General features: G+C 38.8%; 2 protein-coding genes across 4 annotated transcripts; both read left to right on the top strand.

The window, feature by feature from the left end:
- The first annotated feature begins 1,326 nt into the window (after positions 1 to 1,326).
- Positions 1,327 to 14,452, top strand: LOC122664592 (general transcription and DNA repair factor IIH helicase subunit XPB1). 3 transcript variants are annotated; one of them, XM_043860477.1, is made up of 20 exons: positions 1,327 to 1,394; positions 1,524 to 1,558; positions 1,634 to 1,709; positions 1,822 to 1,990; positions 2,077 to 2,299; positions 2,404 to 2,460; positions 4,086 to 4,226; positions 4,369 to 4,449; positions 4,628 to 4,715; positions 5,319 to 5,656; positions 6,869 to 6,944; positions 7,032 to 7,225; positions 7,833 to 7,996; positions 8,094 to 8,166; positions 9,852 to 9,965; positions 10,270 to 10,350; positions 10,492 to 10,551; positions 13,586 to 13,669; positions 13,759 to 13,901; positions 14,044 to 14,452. In XM_043860477.1, exons 1-20 carry the CDS (start codon positions 1,382 to 1,384, stop codon positions 14,138 to 14,140), a joined length of 2,307 nt encoding a protein of 768 aa, XP_043716412.1. In that variant the 5' UTR covers positions 1,327 to 1,381; the 3' UTR covers positions 14,141 to 14,452. The 3 variants fall into 3 exon arrangements, with proteins under 3 accessions (XP_043716412.1, XP_043716413.1, XP_043716411.1); XM_043860476.1 differs by having other exon boundaries at positions 1,352 to 1,394; positions 1,515 to 1,558; XM_043860478.1 differs by lacking the exon at positions 13,586 to 13,669 and having other exon boundaries at positions 1,344 to 1,394; positions 1,515 to 1,558.
- A 2,714-nt stretch (positions 14,453 to 17,166) lies between these two features.
- LOC122666047 lies at positions 17,167 to 18,519 on the top strand. Its single transcript, XM_043862161.1, has 4 exons — positions 17,167 to 17,382; positions 17,459 to 18,043; positions 18,172 to 18,227; positions 18,327 to 18,519. Exons 1-4 carry the CDS (start codon positions 17,325 to 17,327, stop codon positions 18,501 to 18,503), a joined length of 876 nt encoding a protein of 291 aa, XP_043718096.1. The 5' UTR covers positions 17,167 to 17,324; the 3' UTR covers positions 18,504 to 18,519.
- The last annotated feature ends 288 nt before the right edge of the window (positions 18,520 to 18,807 follow it).

Here is an 18,807-nt window from a genome sequence, read left to right as displayed (position 1 = left end):
TTTCAAGTTTTCAATTTGAATATATCCAGTTTTGTCACATGTGAGGAGGAGTGTTGGGAAAATAACTTTACATCGATTACCCTTGAGGCTTCGATCGACCAAATCCTTGTGAGTCCCTTCCCCACCTAATGGTTCAAGTTCTTAGATTGAAATATTGCAATATTTTTATGTTTGGTCGAAAAAATATAGAAAATAGGGAAAAGGCCGGTTTTGTTAATGTAGGGGGAATCTCCCAACAAGAATAGTTTTGTCAATAGAGATCCACATGTTGAGAAAAGAAGAGAGAGAATATCAATGCAAGACCCACGTGATCAGAATATGAGAGATCACGAGAAAGCTTCCTGAGGATCTTATTCCTAATTGTACAAGTTGAGGTCCTTAAGTGGGATCAGGATCGTCTCCAAGGAACAGGGAATGCCTAGGGTGCTGTCAGCCGTTGGACTGTGCCGCACACATCCCTAGGCATGCATCGAGATGTGTGCGGCACAGCTCAACCACTGGATGCCCCCTAGCAGCACCCTGGGTGCACGCCTCCTTGGAGACGAGCTCAATTCCCTTAAGTGGGCAATAAAAGAAAAACCCTGATGATTCACTTTTTTTTTGTTAAGGGGGGAGGGACCAGGATCCTCTGCAGTACCGACGGGGTGACGGTGCACATCCGACGGCATAATAGAGCTCACGTGGCACATATGGCACACATGGCCTCTGCTGTGCCGTCGGATGTGCACTGGTACTGCAGAGGATTTTAATTCGGGGGGGAGGGGAAGAACTTTGACTGGGAGTAGAGCGCCTATTCCAAGACACAAGGTGCGGTGAAATGACCACCTACCTCCCAAAGAAAGTCTGAAATCTCGCCTCATTGATGCTTTATTAGTGCGTGATCGGTGATCCCATTGGCCCCAGAGTTGGCGTAGGGGGCCATGCTCTGGATAGAAAACTCTGCCCCTGTTTTTTTTTGAGTGGAGGAGGGGGGGGGGGGGTTAAACTGGTGACTCACCGTTCAGGTTGTCATTTTAGGCAAGTCATGATCCGGAACCAAAGGCTTACACAATTGCTGGATCCATAGAATGAATCCTTGAACTAACATAAGTACCCGTGGATACCAATTACTACCATGTCATTTGTCAAATGATGTAACAAACCATCGTCATGGAGTATGGACCGGACCTGATTCCTGCACATGGGTTGAACGAGGAACCCAACCAGTCAGGTCGGTTATGGGCGGTTAAATGGGTAAGCAATCTGCACCCCTACCGCGGTACCGCCTTAACTAATAACTCACCTCTTCCTGAATCCTGATACGTCTCGTAACTCTCTGAAATCTGAACGGAATTGTAATATATTCGCCGTCCGTCGCTCATAAGCTTAAGCTCCGACGAAAATGTCCGGACATGGTATGACCTCTCTCTCTCTCAACTTATCTTTCTCTGTCTACATGTGTTTATGTGCATACGATTGTGTATAATTTCTATTCCCTGACCTACGTTTCTCGTAAATCGTTTACCATCTTTCAGGCGAAAGGTGTCGGCCTAGCAAAAAGTTCAAAAGTTCTGCTAAGGTTTTTATAATTCTCCTTTGTCTCCCTTTGTTTTCCGCTCTCTCAACGAAATTGCTAATCAATCATTCTCTGTAGGAGGAGATACGAAATCCAATCGTCGAAGACGAAGATGCGTATTATGGAGAAGAGATGGATGAAGACAGTCGCGATGGTATTTGTTCTTTTCGTGTTTGAATTTGTTTTTTTTTTTTTTTTTTTAATGGTGATTCGAATTTGTTTTGTGTGAATTGAGTGATAATATGTTAACAATTGCAAATTGAAAGGGGAGAGAGAAACAAAGAAAAGAGATTTCACTAAGCTAGAGCTGAAACCAGATCACATTAATCGTCCTTTATGGGCTTGCGCCGATGGTCGAATCTTTCTGGAGACCTTCTCACCATTGTACAAACAAGCTTATGATTTTCTGATTGCAATCGCCGAGCCTGTTTGCAGGTAGCCCTTGTTTGTCTTGTTTGAACACTTCACGCAAAATACAAATTAATTCTCAATTGACCTCTATGAATATCTACTTGGTGCAGACCAGAATCGATGCACGAGTATAACCTTACCCCTCACTCATTGTATGCTGCTGTCTCGGTGGGGCTTGAGACTGAAACCATCATCACTGTTTTGAACAAATTGTCAAAGACCAAACTTCCTAAGGAGATGATTGATTTCATCTATGGATCAACTTCTAATTATGGGAAAGTGAAGCTTGTTCTGAAAAAGAATCGGTACTTTGTGGAGTCTCCCTTTCCAGAGGTCAGAACAACATCCCATGTCAACCATTCATCTGTCTTAATGAAAGTTCATTTAGATTTCTCGATATTTCTGATTGATATAATTGGTTTTTGTGGTATTTGCAGGTGCTGAAGAAGTTGCTTAAGGATGAGGCTATATCTCGTGCGAGGATCTCTTCTGAGGTCTGTACAGCGCACTTGTTCCAGTGAATGAATATTCTTGTTGAATTGCAAACTATGTTACTTATGAAATGTTCTTCATACATGCCAAAGATGTGATGTTTTTTTCACTGTCCTGTTGTCATTTGAGGATCTTGTGGATATTATTTGGTGGGGATGTCATTATGTTCGACAATTGCAATTAAGTTCTCCCCACCCCCCCTCTTAAATTGCATTGTTAGTAGTATTGATATTGGTGATGCCATGTCCTTACATTGACCTGATGAAGGTCTTGGTTTGTCCACTGCAGGTGAATGATGATAGTCAAAGCTATGATTTCTGTGCATTTAGTTAACTCTCGTAAATGTCTGTCACCTTGTTCACCCCTTTTGGCCAAAGGTGCACGCCAGCACCAGAAAATCCAACTCCGTCTTACAGAGTCATAGGATTCAGAGAGGATCCCAGGTCCAAGTTACTGATCAATTGTAGAGGAAGACGCTAGAATGCTCGAGTACTGTTTTGTTAAATTAGATTCTCAATCATTATTATGGGTGCCTGCAGCTGGGCCAATAGAAGAAAACAATCGTGGTGGCTTAGATTATATAGCGATGACTCTGATAGTAAGGCCTAAGCACCTTCCCCTCAGGGATAATCTCTGCAACCTGAACCTATGTCTAAACTGAGCACATAATTAAAAAGAACTGACTTGATAGAATTTACAGAAGTTATTGTCACTGTGACATACTGGTTCTTCACCTGTGAAAGTTAAGAATTGGTTGGATAACAAGGACCTTGAAATCTTGAATGTTGTTTCCATTCGGTCTGGAGGTTAGGTTCTAGGGAATTGGGAGCATCTAGATAGAAAAGAACCAAATGAAATAACTGACAAGCTGGAAATCACCTTTCCTAATTTATGACGGGGGAGCATGTACTAGGATGGAAATTTTTTTGAAGGACACATTAATATGTAGTTTGTGTGAAGGACTCAGAAATTATGAACGCTAGGATTTTTCTTATAGGGTTGGAGGAAAGTTTAAAGGCATTTCCTAGTGAAGGTTTTAAGCTGGAATTCTAGAAGGTTCGGGAGTACAAAAATGTGGAGATATGAAGAGAGTTCCGGGAAAAGCAAGATCTGATGTGATTATGGTAGATGCCTTTGTTTACAGTGGAGATTGGGAAAGTCTGATAAAATTGCCTTGGAGAATATATGATTATTGTTTCATGTTGAATTGTATATGTGCATATTTGGTTGCGGTTGCTCATCAAATAAACTCTGTACACATATGGTACAAAATCTGATGCATGCATTTTCTCACTAGTGATGCCTTTGTACCTGAAGTTGCACAGTTTATTATCTTGTGATAATGTTGAGAGAACTTCCCTAGAGACAATTCTTATGTTCATGTTTCTTTACACTTTTGACTGCCTGCAAGTGGAATTACGTATCTTTTTATAAGCATCTAGATATCTTTCATGATTGTAAAATGTGTTTTATTTGGTTCCCTTTTCCTTATTTCTTATTTGATTTTCTTAGTTTACCATCCAATATAGGTACTGAAGAATTTCTTATTAAGAATCATCATTTCTTTTCTCAATACTTACACGTATTCTTCTGTGGGAGTCGAACCTTCTTGCTTGGTCCTGTGTAGGTACATGGAAATGATGCTTTTACAGTTAGCAAATCAATTGGTGAAATAGAAGGTCGCCATGATGAGTTGCTAAATGGAGTTGAGTTGGCAGCTGCAGCTGAAGAAAAAGAGACACATTCCTTTGAAATTGATCCAGTTCAGGTAAACTGTGGTTCTGAATCTGTTGTAGTGCCACCTAATGGTTGCATGTGATTAAATTTATACTGAGAATTAATTCGATAAAAATGGATTTCTCATGGATTATAAACTGAAAGAGCATACGCTGGTTATTTGGCCATGCCAGGTTGAAAATGTGAAGCAACGTTGTTTGCCAAATGCTTTAAATTATCCAATGTTGGAGGAGTATGACTTCAGGAATGACACTGTGAGTTGTATATCTGCAGTCATTTCACATTATGCACAGAGTTATAAAAATATGAGATTTATAACTTGTTAATGTTGCATAGGAAATGTAGTTTGTTAATACTTAATTAATGATCTTGACAAAAAGTTGATTACAAGACAGGATTTGTACTTTAGATACTGATTCTTTGGCATTGCAGGTTAACCCTGACCTGAACATGGAATTAAAGCCTCAAGCACAACCTCGTCCATACCAGGAAAAGAGTCTTAGTAAGATGTTTGGGAATGGTAAGGCTCTTTTTAGATTTATAAGATCACCTTTTAAATGCTACTCTTTTTTTTACTGTAGAACTAATTGTACTGGTTATTTCAGAATGTGTTCCTGTTACTAGTTGGACTGCTATACTTGGACTCTTTTTATAGCGTTGCTTTGTGGATTAACTCCAAAAGATGCACCTGCCATAAGAATGCCATTGCATTTCATGCATTTGTCAAGAGAATCCTTTCGCAGTCTGTTTGCTTGCTCCTGATGCTTTCTTTTGAAGAATGGCATTACATGTGGGCTGTGCATATGATCATACATCGTTTTCTTTTAATGTGCTTGTTATTACTGTTGTTTCATTTTGTGTATCCGCAGTTTCATGCACTGGTTTTTAGGATTATTGTCCTTCAGGGAGTAACACTATGAGACCCCGTTTGCTGCCAGGCCTTTATATTTGAGGGTACCATCATTTCATATGATTTGTATCTTGGTTTCTGGATCATGTTCCTCTTCCAAACTGAAATATCTTATCTGGTTTGAAACCTTTGAATGATATTTATTACGTTTCTAGTGGACTAGGGAAATTGATGGCTGATTTGAGTGGAAGTTCCAATAACTACTTATTGCAGGTAGAGCAAGATCTGGAATTATTGTTTTGCCTTGTGGTGCTGGAAAATCTCTCGTTGGTGTTTCGGCAGCCTGTCGAGTTCGAAAGAGCTGCCTTTGCTTAGCAACAAATGCTGTTTCTGTGGATCAATGGGCTTTCCAATTCAAGCTCTGGTCCACCATACGAGATGACCAGATCTGCCGTTTCACATCTGATAGCAAGGAACGATTCCGTGGTAATGCTGGTGTGGTTGTGACTACTTATAATATGGTTGCTTTTGGTGGTAAAAGATCTGAAGAGTCTGAGAAAATCATTGAGGAGATAAGAAACAGAGAATGGGGGTTGCTTCTTATGGATGAGGTAGTTTTCTTATTTATGATCTTTTCATGTAAGCTGCTAAGCAAATTTTGCATTTTATATATTAAGTTTTAGGGAAAAGCTTCTTGGAGCCGACTGCAGAGGTTACTCTCTCTCTCTCTCTCTCTCTCACACACACACACACACATGAAATGACCTCTCTACCCCCTATGTTCAAAACCATTTCGTCGATCCTCATTGGTGCACTATATATATCACTTGCTCAGTGAACTTGCGGGGGTTAGATAGGCTAAACCTTATGTTCAGAATTACACACCCCTGTACAGGATCACAAGTAACTCTAAAACCAGAATTAAGTGATATAGGAAAGTCAAAGTCAACTTTCCTGATGGGGTTCAAATTATGGTCAAAGATGGGATGATATTAGGTTAATAAAACCCCAAAGTACTCAAGAATCAGCAGATCTCGAGATGGGCAAAAAAGACTCTAAAATAGGGCATCTACCAGGTGCAACTTGGGGTTTCTATGCTATAAAGTAAACCTACTTCTAACAGCATGTATTCAGCAAGAACAACAGAAGATAACCCTCCCCAACTCGAATGAAACCAAATCCCAGCAGGCACATAAAAAAAATAGATGATAACAGTACTTACTTGAGATGGAGAAAACAGAGTATAGAGAGGAGAATATAACCTATGGCTTCCCACCAACAAACCTGTATCAGAATCGCATGGATTTCCCACCTTTTACTGATTCTCACAGCAGCAGCTCTTGGCTCTTACAACTTTTAAATAAAACTGAATAGAAACCGAGTTCCTAATAGGAAACTGAAACAAAGTTGTAAAGCTATTAACAAAACTGAAATTAAAAACAAAAAGGGACTCTCCAACGTGAGAAGTCCTAAAGTAGCTTAACCACTAACTAATAGTTAAGAAAAAAAGTACTTAAAAGAATTAAATAAATAGCCCACGATGTGGGAAGGTGGACCCAGCGGCAGCTACTTAAAACAGGCCACTAAGGCCTGTTTGGCAGTTCATAAGAAAGGCCACTTAAGGCCTGTTTGCCTTTATGTTTCTTACGAGAGTATGTTTTATACTCCAGTGCATCAACTCTCCCCAAACTTTATTTTATGTTAAGATAATTTATGGCCTTTTCACTGCCAGATTTTTACACACCTCACACACATTACAAGATGCATGTAGCTGCCCCTTTCTCCTTGGTTGTTATGTTTATGCTTTTTGGCTGATTTGGCAGGTGCATGTGGTCCCTGCCCACATGTTTCGTAAGGTCATCAGCATCACTAAATCCCATTGCAAACTTGGGCTTACTGGTCTGTATTGGATTGTAATTTGTTTAAACTTGTGGGAAATATTCAACCTTCACATTTTTGGCTGAAATTCTGTCTTTCAAATTATAGCTACACTTGTGAGAGAGGATGAACGCATCACAGACCTGAACTTCCTTATTGGTCCCAAATTGTACGAAGCAAATTGGTTAGATTTGGTCAAGGGAGGATTCATTGCAAATGTCCAATGTGCTGAAGTATGGTGTCCAATGACAAAGGAGTTCTTTGCTGAATACTTGAAAAAAGAAAATTCCAAGAAAAAGCAGGTCTCAATTCTATTTCTAATCTGTTATTTCTTTCTTCTTGTTATGGTTATTTCATCACCCTATTTTTAACATTTCTCTTGATGCTTCAATTGAACATGGATATGAACTTGAATCTTGAAAGCTGCTCATTTATTTCTTCCATAAGGAATAAAATTAGATCAAGTTGTTTAATCAGTATCCCCCAACCCTGACCCTGTCCTATCTTTAGCTGCATCAATGGGCAAATGTGTAGACAAAAAAGAAAGTCTCACCATGAAATGCTTGGTCCGTGCAACTGTCTAGTGTTTCTTGGTAGCTAAGAGACCATGAGAAGAAAATGAGAAATAAACACATTTATGCCCAAGTTGTATATTCCCCTTTCCTATTTCTATCCAATCAAACATTTGTAGGGAGATAGTATTTTCTTTTCTATCAATATCATCCCAATCAGATCCAGTGCTTGGCTTTTAGCCTTCCAAATCACGGAGAGCAACTTCTTTTTTTTTTTTTTTTTTTTTTGGGGTGGTGTTGGTTGTGTAGGAGGTTGTATTATATATATTTCTTGATTTATTTCAAGTTTATTCTTGTTCCTCATTTCCCCCCCCCCCCCAATTGTTCATATATTCAGGCTCTCTATGTGATGAATCCAAATAAGTTCAGGGCATGCGAATTTCTGATACGGTTTCATGAACAACAACGTGGTGATAAGATAATTGTTTTTGCTGACAATCTTTTCGCTCTCACTGAATATGCAATGAAGCTACGGAAACCTATGATCTATGGTGCTACCAGGTTGTTGATGGATTATGTGAAATTATTTCTTGCTTGGTAAGGCTCAAATTTACTGTTATGCTGTTTCACTAAAGTGATTGTCTATTTTCTGGACCAGCCACCAAGAAAGGACAAGAATTCTTTACGCATTCAAGCATAGTCCAGATGTTAATACTGTTTTCCTTTCAAAGGTACTCCACATGAACCATAGCTATCATATCCTACTTGCTTTGTTTTAGTTGTGGTGTTTTAGGTTTTATAGTTTGGAAGCTATACTTTAATCGTACTGAGGCTGTGTACAAATGTATAATTAATGGGGTATTGCTAGGTTTCATAAGCTTTTGTGCACTGAGAAGCTTGCAACTTGGTTGTTAAAGTTGGGTCATTTGCTCAATATGGTATACCGGTGAAACAAATTGCCGTGCCTCCTTGTGGGTGAATGAGGGGACTAAATTATTAGCTTTAAAGTGTTGTTACATGTTAGAATTGTAGGAGATTGATCTTCCATACATCTGAAAGTAGAGGTCATCTTTGTGTAAATTATCTGTTATCCCTGTTGTACTGCTCTCCTTGAGCATTTAGAGTGCCCTATATTTCTTTATCAATAAAATTATATTGGCTTATCCCAAATAGGAAAAATTATGGATATGTGATTGTTGTTGGTATTTTTCTTTTCTTTATTTCTGGCGCCTTGGAAGCATACCATTGCCCACTGGGTTGCCAAATCGGTCTTATGGCCATGTAGGAGGGGAGATGGGATGAGGGATACACCATTACACCCATAGGTCCTATATAGATGACATGTCTACTGGCCCATAATACTGTTGTCTTTCAGAGTCTCCAGTAGTGACAGTATAAGACTGCACTTGTTATATGTGCATCTTCTGAAGTTGTGTTCATGTCCACCAGATCTTGATTTAGTTGTGCTTTCACAGATAAAGATCAGAGGATTAGATTGGATGTGTAACCAAATGTCTTTTTAGATATATATTTATTTTGTTTATCCGGTTAGATATTTTTGTGTTCTCTCTGTCGAAGTTCATTGCAATATTGTGACACTCGCTTATCATAATGATTGTAGTGGAACATGTGTTGCTTTCTCTGTATGGAACCAGTTTCAGTTTCATGTTTTAGATGGACTGATGTTGAGCAATCGTGATCAATCTTGAACAGGATGGGGAACCAATGAGGCTTAATCATGTTCCCCTGTACTTTTCATGTGTGTCTCAGCCCGTACGTCTTTACGGGCTTCAAAGTCTGTATGTATGGTTAGCATTCCTGTTTAGATGATCAGTATGATCAGTCTGTGGTTTCAACCAATGAATAGAACCACTCGACTCATTGCCACACTGGAACAAAGTAAGTCAATAGAATCTTTTAAAAGCCAATCACCACTTACGTGAGTTGGCACCATGCTGCCTTGCACAGGGAATGCTCATGTCCAAGTCTCTAGGGTTGGAAGGTGTCAACCAGTGCAGTCTATAAGGGTCTCAGCTGATTCGTTCACTCAACTTCATAGGGAATAAATTACAATCCTAGTTTCTGTGTGCAGCCCCACAATGTTCATTCTTCTGAAGTGATATCCTTTTAGATATAATTGCATCTTAGTGGCATGGGTTTTAAGTTAGCAGAAATTTTATGAATATAAATTAGATGGTTTTTTTTATATACATAAACTATCATCTAGTTGAATATAAGGTATTGGAAAAATTATTATCGGCCACTTTGATGCATGAATTATCTCTCTGAAAATTCTTTGTTTCTAGGGTCAGACATCTTTAATTCCGTTTGTTTTCTAATCCTGTTCTTTGTAGGTTATGTTTCTAGGACTTTTACATCTTTACTTCTCTCTGTTTTCTAATCCTTTTCTCTGTAGGTGGGGGATAACTCAATAGATATCCCTGAGGCAAATGTGATAATCCAGATCTCATCTCATGCTGGTTCACGGCGTCAAGAGGCTCAACGACTTGGACGTATTCTTAGGGCAAAGGTCCGTGGACATATTTGTTTGGTTTTATCCATGCAGTGCTTGCGTTTAGTTGCACCAACTATTTTCTGTTGGGAATGCATTGTTGCTGAAGCTGGACAAAGATTAATTGGAGGAATTCTCAATGTTTATCAGCTGTATAACTATATAATTTCCTTTTTGCTGCTGTCTTTGGAATTTTCTGCTGTTCTACCATTTTAGTTCCTTTGTTCTCAGTCTACTGGACATATTCTCATTTCTTAATAGTAGTAATGGTTGTTTTAGTAATAAGTATTGATTCCTAGCGTTCATAATTGTTGTCTTGTAGGGTCGACTGCAAGATAGGATGGCTGGGGGTAAAGAGGAGTACAATGCTTTTTTCTATTCCCTAGTATCAACTGATACCCAGGTGGGTACTAGTGCATCATCTTTCCCATTTAGACCCTTTTTTTTTTTTTTCAAACTGCAGGGTGTAATGTTCTATTCACACTAAGCATTTAACTGTCACATTGCTTAGCTTCACAGATATTTGGTCTTTCGATTGATGCAGGAGATGTATTATTCTACCAAAAGGCAACAATTTCTGATTGACCAAGGTTATAGCTTTAAGGTTACATTCTTCAAATCTCTATTTGTTTTTATCTGTAATGAAACTATTTTAACACCCTGTGACTACATATGTTTATGCAATTCAGGATCAGTTTATGGATATGTATGCCATTGGTAACTTTTGCATCTGAGTTGAATATGCACTCCCAAGCTTACTAGTAATGACGACAAGATAACAGGAATGCCTTATATTGATTTATTACTAATTTATAATCAGATCACAATGTGATGTTCAATCAAATCATATCACAATGGATGTTCAATCAATATCCAGATATGGGAAAGAATATTGAATATGAACATAGAACCAGACATAGAGACTACAGTGACAAATCCTTTCAACCATCCTGTTCTTGATGGTTGACAATAATTGCTAACTAACCAATATTCCATCTGAAAAGATAAGTTTTACGGTTCTCACATTTTGATTTTGTGAAGAATTTCTATATACTCTCTTCCTGTTGCCAAGAAGCGTGCATTTGATGTAGACCTTCATAGATATGATAGGGTGGTTGCATGCCTTGAATTTTTGGCTGTAAGGTTTATTAATTTAATTCTTGTAGTTGACATGTGGATTAAAAGTTAGTCTTTAATGGTTTCCTAGGTTTATTTAACGAATAACCACAGAAAACACCCACAAGGAAGAACTGTAGGGAGTATTGAATAAGACCAAGATAGGAAACTAACAATAATGAACAAACCAGAAATCTGATATTCATGAAACTAAGTTTGAATAACACCCTAGAATAGGTGAACAATCCCTCAAATTTGGCTGCAATCCAATCGTCAGATTAGGACATGAACAAGGTACTGAATTTAGGAAGTAGCCTCACAAATTAGTTAACTTACTGAGAACTAATAAACTGACTAGCAGATGGCACTCTAACCTTGGTCAAAGGTAAGGTACTAACAATGGAGTAACATCTGAAAATCTGGATGGTCAGATGTGGAGATAACACCACAGTTTCGAAATTAGAAACTAGGGCAGAATAACCACTTACAAACTTGAAGGTGTTCCAGCCAGTGGATGTGACTGAAACTGAGGTCAATGGAAGGTACCAAAGGTAAGACTACACCCTCAAAACAATGGTAGATTCTGATGGCCAGAAGAGAAGTTGGAGAGAACTGAAGGTCTGCTGCAAAATAACTCCACAGAGTAGGTGCTGCAGGTCTGAGAAGATGCAACAGTGTCTTCTCCTTGTAGTAGCTTGCTTGATGACATTAACACCACCTACTTCCAGAACAGCAAGTAATATCACTGCTGTAACAGGTAATGAACACTTCACAGAGCTGAGTTGCAGTACTATTTTTTCAAAATAGAAACAACAGAGATGAAAAGGAAGATAGGAGAAGGGGGATAGGACCAAGGCCTCACTTATGGCCTTGGTCAGTCTCACTAACCACGATGGAGTCTCACCACCACTGTTTCTCACTGCAACTAGGGCAAAAGCCAGAGCAAACTTCATTCATTAAAATCATGGGGCTTGATCGCTAAGGCCCTTACGGTATAAACTAATCCACCTTCTGTAGCTTTAAAATACAGCTGACTGCTGTTCAACCTTCAGTAAAAACATATCCCGTGGTGCTTCTTCCACTAACCCTACCTCCTGAATGATTTGAGTCGACATAACCCTGCACATCAATGTTAGTACCATCAAAACGTAAACATTAACTGGATGTACCTCTAAGAAACTTGGGTATCCACTGAACTACCTTCCAATGCTCCTTTCCTGGGTTCTACATATACCTGGTGACAACTCCCACTGCTTGTGCAAAACATCCGGTCTCCTGCCTACCATTGCATACATCAAACTTCCAACTGCTGAAGAATATGGCACTTTTCCCATGAACTCCTTTTCCTCCTCTGTTGAAGGACACATATCCTTTGAAAGTTTAAAGTGACCTGCCGATGGAGTAGCTACCGGCTTCGCCTTATCCATATTGAATCTCTTCAATGCCTTCTTGAAATAACCTCAATTTTTTCTATTTTTTGTCTTTCCTTATCTGCATGCCAAGAATTTGCTTCACCTCACCCAAATCTTCATGTCAAAAGCTTTGGATAGATTCTTCTTGAGATCCTTAGTCTTTGCGTATTTGATACAATGCAAGAATTATAAAATCCCCATTTTCAAATTTTTGAAAATAAACACAATGGTCAAACTGACATCTTGCAAATTTTGGGTCCTACATAAACTTGCCGACTTCATCTTTCACTTTGTATACCCCTTTGTTGTACAATGCTCTCTTTCCAACTGGAAGCTTCACCAAACAAGTTTTGTGTTGCTTCAATGGTCTTATCAGATCTTCTTAGAACAGGAGTTTTTGGTTCCTGCTCTAGAATCATCATGTGAATTTCCAGAATCATCATGTGAATTTTTTGGAATTCCTTGCACACTAGGTATGACCCCACCTATAACCACATCGAGTTCAAAAAACTGTGTTTCATCTTTTCCACTTAATTGCTGCCTAACTTTGTACATGCAATTCTCATGGAATATAACATCTCTGCTCCTGATGATTTTGTTATGTTTATAGGCCCATAAACGATAACCAGATTCATCACCACCATATCCAATAAATGCACCCTTAACAGATTTAGGATCAAGTTCTTCTTATGTTCTCTATTAACATGATCACAACCAAAAGTTCTCAGAAAAGAATAATTCACCTATTTTCCTACCAATCCTCCTTTGGAATCCCTCCATCTAATGCATAAACCCATGTATCAGAAAAACTGCATTGTCAACAGCAGCTACCCAAAACTGTAATGGCAACCCCGAATGTATCCTCATGCTCTTTGCATGTTATAGGATGGTTCTGTTCATTGTCTCCGTGACACCATTTTGATGTGGTGTCCCTAACTGATATCAGGCTTCACCACTAACAGAGATGATCCCCTCTCCATACGCTAGCCCATCCTTGATCCCGAGTTTTGTTGTATTATTATCCATGTCTATATTCTCTAGCTACTTGGAACTTAATCTTCTCTTTGGGATTGTGTTTTGGAGTTTCATCATTCTTTTAATTATTGACAGATCATCACAAGCTTGCCTCCACCTGATTCAGGACCTGAATTGAATTATCATCGCCTTGAGGATCAGTTGCAACTTCTTGGCAAGGTTTCACTCTTTTAACTAAAAAAATACTCGAGGAAAAGAAAAAAAATATAGATAAAATCTGGCTTTAATGGTGATTTTTCATGTGGCAGGTGCTGAGTGCTGGTGATGATGCAGTTGGTTTAGAGCAATTAGAAGAAGATGCAGATGATATTGCCCTCCTGAAAGCCCGACGTTCTTTTGGATCAATGAGTGCCATGTCCGGGGCTAATGGGATGGTTTACATGGAATACAAGTATTTTTTTTATCCTATCTTCCCCATAGATATTTCCTATGGCTTTTCTTAATTCTTCGCTACACTTACTGTCTTTGAGTTCTTCCTAATTCCTTGAGCATATATGCCTTTGCCAATTGGAATGCTTTCATGTTGTTTGCAGCACTGGACGGGGCAAGTATCCTGGGCAGGGTCATATCAAAAGTAAGCCCAAGGATCCTGCAAAACGGCATTTATTGTTTAAGAAGCGCTTTGGCTGAGACTATTTTGATGCCTTTCTATTTGGAGGTTGGATTTCATCTATCAACAGGGAGATCATTGCTGAGCTTTACTAACATGGCTGCATAGTGTTTCTGGTACTGTGAGGTTGGTCTCTAGAGGAACAGTAGAATTACTAATTTTTATCCCAATCCGAGCAATGAACTGGAGTTGCTGCCATGGTATTCTCATGTTCAGAATGTAAGGCATGGCATGGCTCTGTTTGTTTCCAAGGAGAGTCATCAAGTAAAATCATCACTTTTTCTATTGATTTTACCTGCAAGTTTTCCTTTTACACAGCTTTTACCTGGAAACATACAGAGCCTTAAAAGTTAAATGTGCATGTACAGTTTGGCGTAGGGGAAAGCTCCATTTGGCTGATGATTAATCAACTCTTGGCATCAACCTCCTTTTACTGAATGAGTGGCAAAAATCCTTCTCTTTTATCATCAAAGGTGGAATTCAATCTGTGTATTAACACTTATGTACTTGGAAGACAAGGCAAGGTTAGCAAAAGCATGTCATACCTTGTGTACTGTGTGCTTCGCAGATTATCTGCTGTAAGAATACCATATTTTTAGCAATGTTCATTCAGCACCAATTGGGGTTATCATGTTTTCATCTTCATCTAGTCTTTCTTATGAAAGAAAATCATTATTTCTCTCTCCCTTTATCCTTCCACCTCGTCGAGAGGATATAGGTTGATAGAAGGCCGAATTGGATTTTATGTTCCACAGTGTTGGCCAAACTGCTACATAGTAATGCTGTATGGACGATGAAATTTTGCTGCTACTAGTGAAATGGAATAATTCACTTCCCTTTTGGGTTCGTAAATACCCTCGTAGGTTTTATTATATTACCACAGCACACCGTGCTTATATAACTGTATCCATTTTCTCCTTAAAAAAAATTAGAAAATAAATTATTTAATTAAATTTCAATCCAAAATGATGTTTATGTGACAAGCCATTGGTCCGAGAATTGGTATTGAAGACAAGGACAAGATGATTTAACTACTCAAAATACTAAGAGAAACCATAGGCGTTAATCTGAAAGAGTTTTCATAAGCAAACATGAAGATGACATTTACAAAGGATGGAGATAAAGCTAAAAAGTCATCTGCTTGAGAAATTAGGATATGATCCTAATCAAGCTAAAGACTGACATTGTCTTTCTTCTCTTTACTCATTAAAGATGTGGTTCCTTTTATATGATACAAGAACCCCCCACTGGGATTTCAAGAATTGGGATTGGATTGGCCATAGCTGATCCCGATTGGCCGATCCTTGTATGGAAACTAGGGTTAGGGCATTCTTCTCTCTCTCTCTCTATTGGCACCATTTGTAATATGTCTCTCTCTCTCTCTCTCACTCTATTGGTACTACTTGTAATATGTCAATGTAAGCTGTCTATCTATACAACCAAGTAATTCATACCTCTTCCACATATTTTATAGAGAAAATTTTCCTTCACCACAGCATTCTAGGGATCACACACCAAGGATTTGGTATGTTCCCCAAAATACCCTTTTGAAACCCACCCGCCATCCTGCATGCATTTGAATGGGAATTCACCATAGCTTAATGAAATCTCGCTCCTATTTTTATTTCCTTTCATCAAATTTTACGGTGCCAAAGGCCCCAAAGATCCCAGTACTAGTGTTTGTGATATGAAAATATAACCGTTACACAAGGGTAATAGTGTAATACCAGCGCATGTTCACCGTATCCCCAAACTCGAACGGCACGTCTTTCGGGTCAAAAATAAGGATTACAGTTTACTTCTTCTACCCGAGGATCCAAATTCCACTCGGAAGGTAGTAAATATATGATGGGAACTGAATCCCTGCGACCATGGTCCTTTGGAACATCAGACTATCAGAATGGGGGGACAAAAGGTAGGGCCCACCATTACATACGTTTCCAATCTAAATTGAATACTCTAACGTAGACCCCCACCCACCCCCACCAATCCCTCTGATCTCCATCATCTAAAACATGTGGTGTACCCAGACCCGACAACCCAGCTCCGAGATGTGGCCGCCACCGTAATTTCGTGACATCCGAGGGGTACTTTTAAAAAAGAAAACTTACCGTTAGAACCTATAACGGCACTAGAGGATTACCATGTATACCAATTCCATGATCTCTCCTAGTCGTTTACAAAGTTGAGGGAAAGCAAATTCAAAGAAAATTTGCTGAAATACAGTGAGAAAAGAAAGATCGACTCTAGTAAAGAAGACAAGCAATTGCAGATCGAAAGATTTTAACTGGGAAAACGATTGATTGAACGAAGCCAACCATGTAAGTGAAGCCTCTCTTCTTGAATCCTACAATACTGGTTTTCCATTTTTGGTTTTGCTTGGTAATCCTGAAACAGAGTCGGAAGGAGAATTTGAAAGGTAGGGAGACTCTGTGAAATTTTCATCATTTATCAAACTATCGAGGATCTATAGAGTTTATAATTGCCCAATTTCTTATTCCATTAAGACTATTGATGTTTGCACGCAAAGGGTTTTACTAATATACGATCTAATTCTCACTCCTGTTGAGGCAGTTCTACCGTCTGCCAAAGGTCCCCAGAAGAACAGAATAGGGGGGGAAAAAAAATTCTGCGATCAGGGTATTTTAAATTCACGTTCTTTCTGAAGAATATTTCCTTTATATTTTTCAAAGGCTACAGCCTTAAAAAAATGTAGTGGTTATTGGAAGAGTAGCAGAGAAGAATTCGTTGTTGTTGTGACCATTAGAATAAGTAAACCATAAGGGGTCCACACCTAATTGCCAGAATTTTAGGTTTTGCAAGTTTATCTCTTCCTGTGCAGACCCCGTCATCTATTTTGAATGAGACTTCTTCTGAATTTAGTTTTGAATACTAGTTGCTTCATTTCAATTCTTTATGTTTGTTAGATTTAATTTTCTTTCCTCAGGTTAAAGATGGGGATACCAACTTGTTAAATCTATAACGGTCTAAAATCATTCTTGAAAATTTTGACCTCAGTATTCAGTTTATGAATCTTATCCTGAAGCAGGTTTACACCCTTGTAGTTTAACTTGATGTACCTCTGCTAAACCTATCCAATATCAACCTGTTCAAGGCAACTGAACTGTTACCACTTAACTGGTTATTCTTTTCTTGATTGCTATTTTCAGAACTTCATCTGGAGATTGGCTGCAACCAACACAAATGGCAACACAAGCTCAAGGTCTGAGTAAAGATCACAGTTTTAATGATCTTTTCAAAGGTAAATATCACCACTGCTTGAGCCTCTATTTGTATATATTGAGGGTTTACAGCCAATTGAATAATGTCTCTTTCAGGGCCTTTTGTTGGAGGAGAATGCAATGCCTCTGGAGCCCAGAAAGAAATTAAGCTTGGAAGCAGGAAAGCACTAACTGATGTTACAAACTCAGGGAAGCTGTTTCTACATCAGGCATCAAAGAAGAACAATTCCAAGAATTTGAGTGCTACTAGAGGAAGCATCAATTTGTCCAAACCCTTGTTTTCTGATGGAAGAACGACCTGTGTGTCTAAAGTGCAGGAAGAAGTAGGGGTTGGGGGTAGGAAAGCACTTACTGATGTCACCAATTCAAAGAAAGATAATAAGAGATTGAGTGTTAATGGAGGACGCAGCATTGTCTCAAAACACTCGTCTTCTGTTGGGGTAAAGAGCAACGACTGTAAAGCAGAGGAGAAAGTAGGGCTTGGTTGTAGGAAAGTGCTTAGTGACAATGGGAACTTAAGGAAGCCATCTCTGCATCAACCATTAAAGAAGACATATTCCAACAAGTTAGATGTTATTGCAGAGGAACAGTGCTTGCATGATCATCAAGAGTGCATCAATTCACAAAGAAGGGCAATGGATATGCATTTGCTTTCAATGATGACACCTGGACTTGATTCTGGTAAGTAAACCTCCCTGTTATCTGAGATTATCTTTTCAGGTAATGGATTTACTTACTTTTATACTTTTTAGTATTCTCTAGGTATAATAAAAGTGTTTGACTATTAGTTCTTGTTATTCCATGTTCAGAGTTTTCAATGGAGATAACATCTCCAGGTGGGGTTTCATTTCCGAAGCAATCAAAGGTGTGCTTTTCATTTGATCACTTCGCCATTTCTTTATTTTATTTTTTTTTGGTCATTGCAGAGTATACAATACAGACTAACAGTATTTTGTGGTTTTAGGTTGAGAGTCCCCCCAGATACCCGGAGTTGGAAGAGATACCTGTGCTAGATGAATGTCTGTCTCCTTTGCAATGCTGGAGCTGGACACCTAAATCTCTGAAGACATCTACATATCGGACTGGCTATCCTTCTCCTAATCTGATGTTGAAGGGAACACCGGAATTGTCCAAGTGTTGAACACCCCCTCCACTCCGGCGACTTCCCTGTTATTGAAGTGATTTTAAGTGGAGGATATCATATGTGTAGTAGTAGCCTTGCAGTAACAGTAGTAGTAGGTTGTTGGATGAAATGGATGATGACAAATCTTTTCTGGGTTGGGAAGAAGATAACAAGTCTAGTTGTGTCTTCTTTCGACAAGTAAATAATGAATAGGTGCTTGTTTTGTTCCTGGTATAGCAATAACAACTTGATATATAATTCCTTTCTGGTCTTGTTCTTTTCTTGGTTCCTAGTGATATAGTCCAGATCTGTATAGCATGCT

The sequence above is a fragment of the Telopea speciosissima genome, chromosome 6 (assembly GCF_018873765.1).
Source record: "Telopea speciosissima isolate NSW1024214 ecotype Mountain lineage chromosome 6, Tspe_v1, whole genome shotgun sequence".
Lineage (NCBI taxonomy): Eukaryota > Viridiplantae > Streptophyta > Magnoliopsida > Proteales > Proteaceae > Telopea > Telopea speciosissima.
This window is presented reverse-complemented; position numbering and strand designations above follow the sequence as displayed.

Excerpts from the sequence above, each read along its gene's own strand:
- LOC122664592 (XM_043860476.1), top strand. Across the intron at positions 8,167-9,851 it reads ATACTGTTTTCCTTTCAAAG|GTGGGGGATAACTCAATAGA; the intron begins GTACTCCACATG and ends TTTTCTCTGTAG. Across the intron at positions 13,670-13,758 it reads AGTTGCAACTTCTTGGCAAG|GTGCTGAGTGCTGGTGATGA; the intron begins GTTTCACTCTTT and ends TTCATGTGGCAG.
- LOC122666047 (XM_043862161.1), top strand. The coding sequence starts at position 17,325 with ATGGCAACACAAGCTCAAGGTCTGAGTAAAGATCACAGTTTTAATGAT. Across the intron at positions 18,044-18,171 it reads GACACCTGGACTTGATTCTG|AGTTTTCAATGGAGATAACA; the intron begins GTAAGTAAACCT and ends TTCCATGTTCAG. Across the intron at positions 18,228-18,326 it reads CATTTCCGAAGCAATCAAAG|GTTGAGAGTCCCCCCAGATA; the intron begins GTGTGCTTTTCA and ends TTGTGGTTTTAG.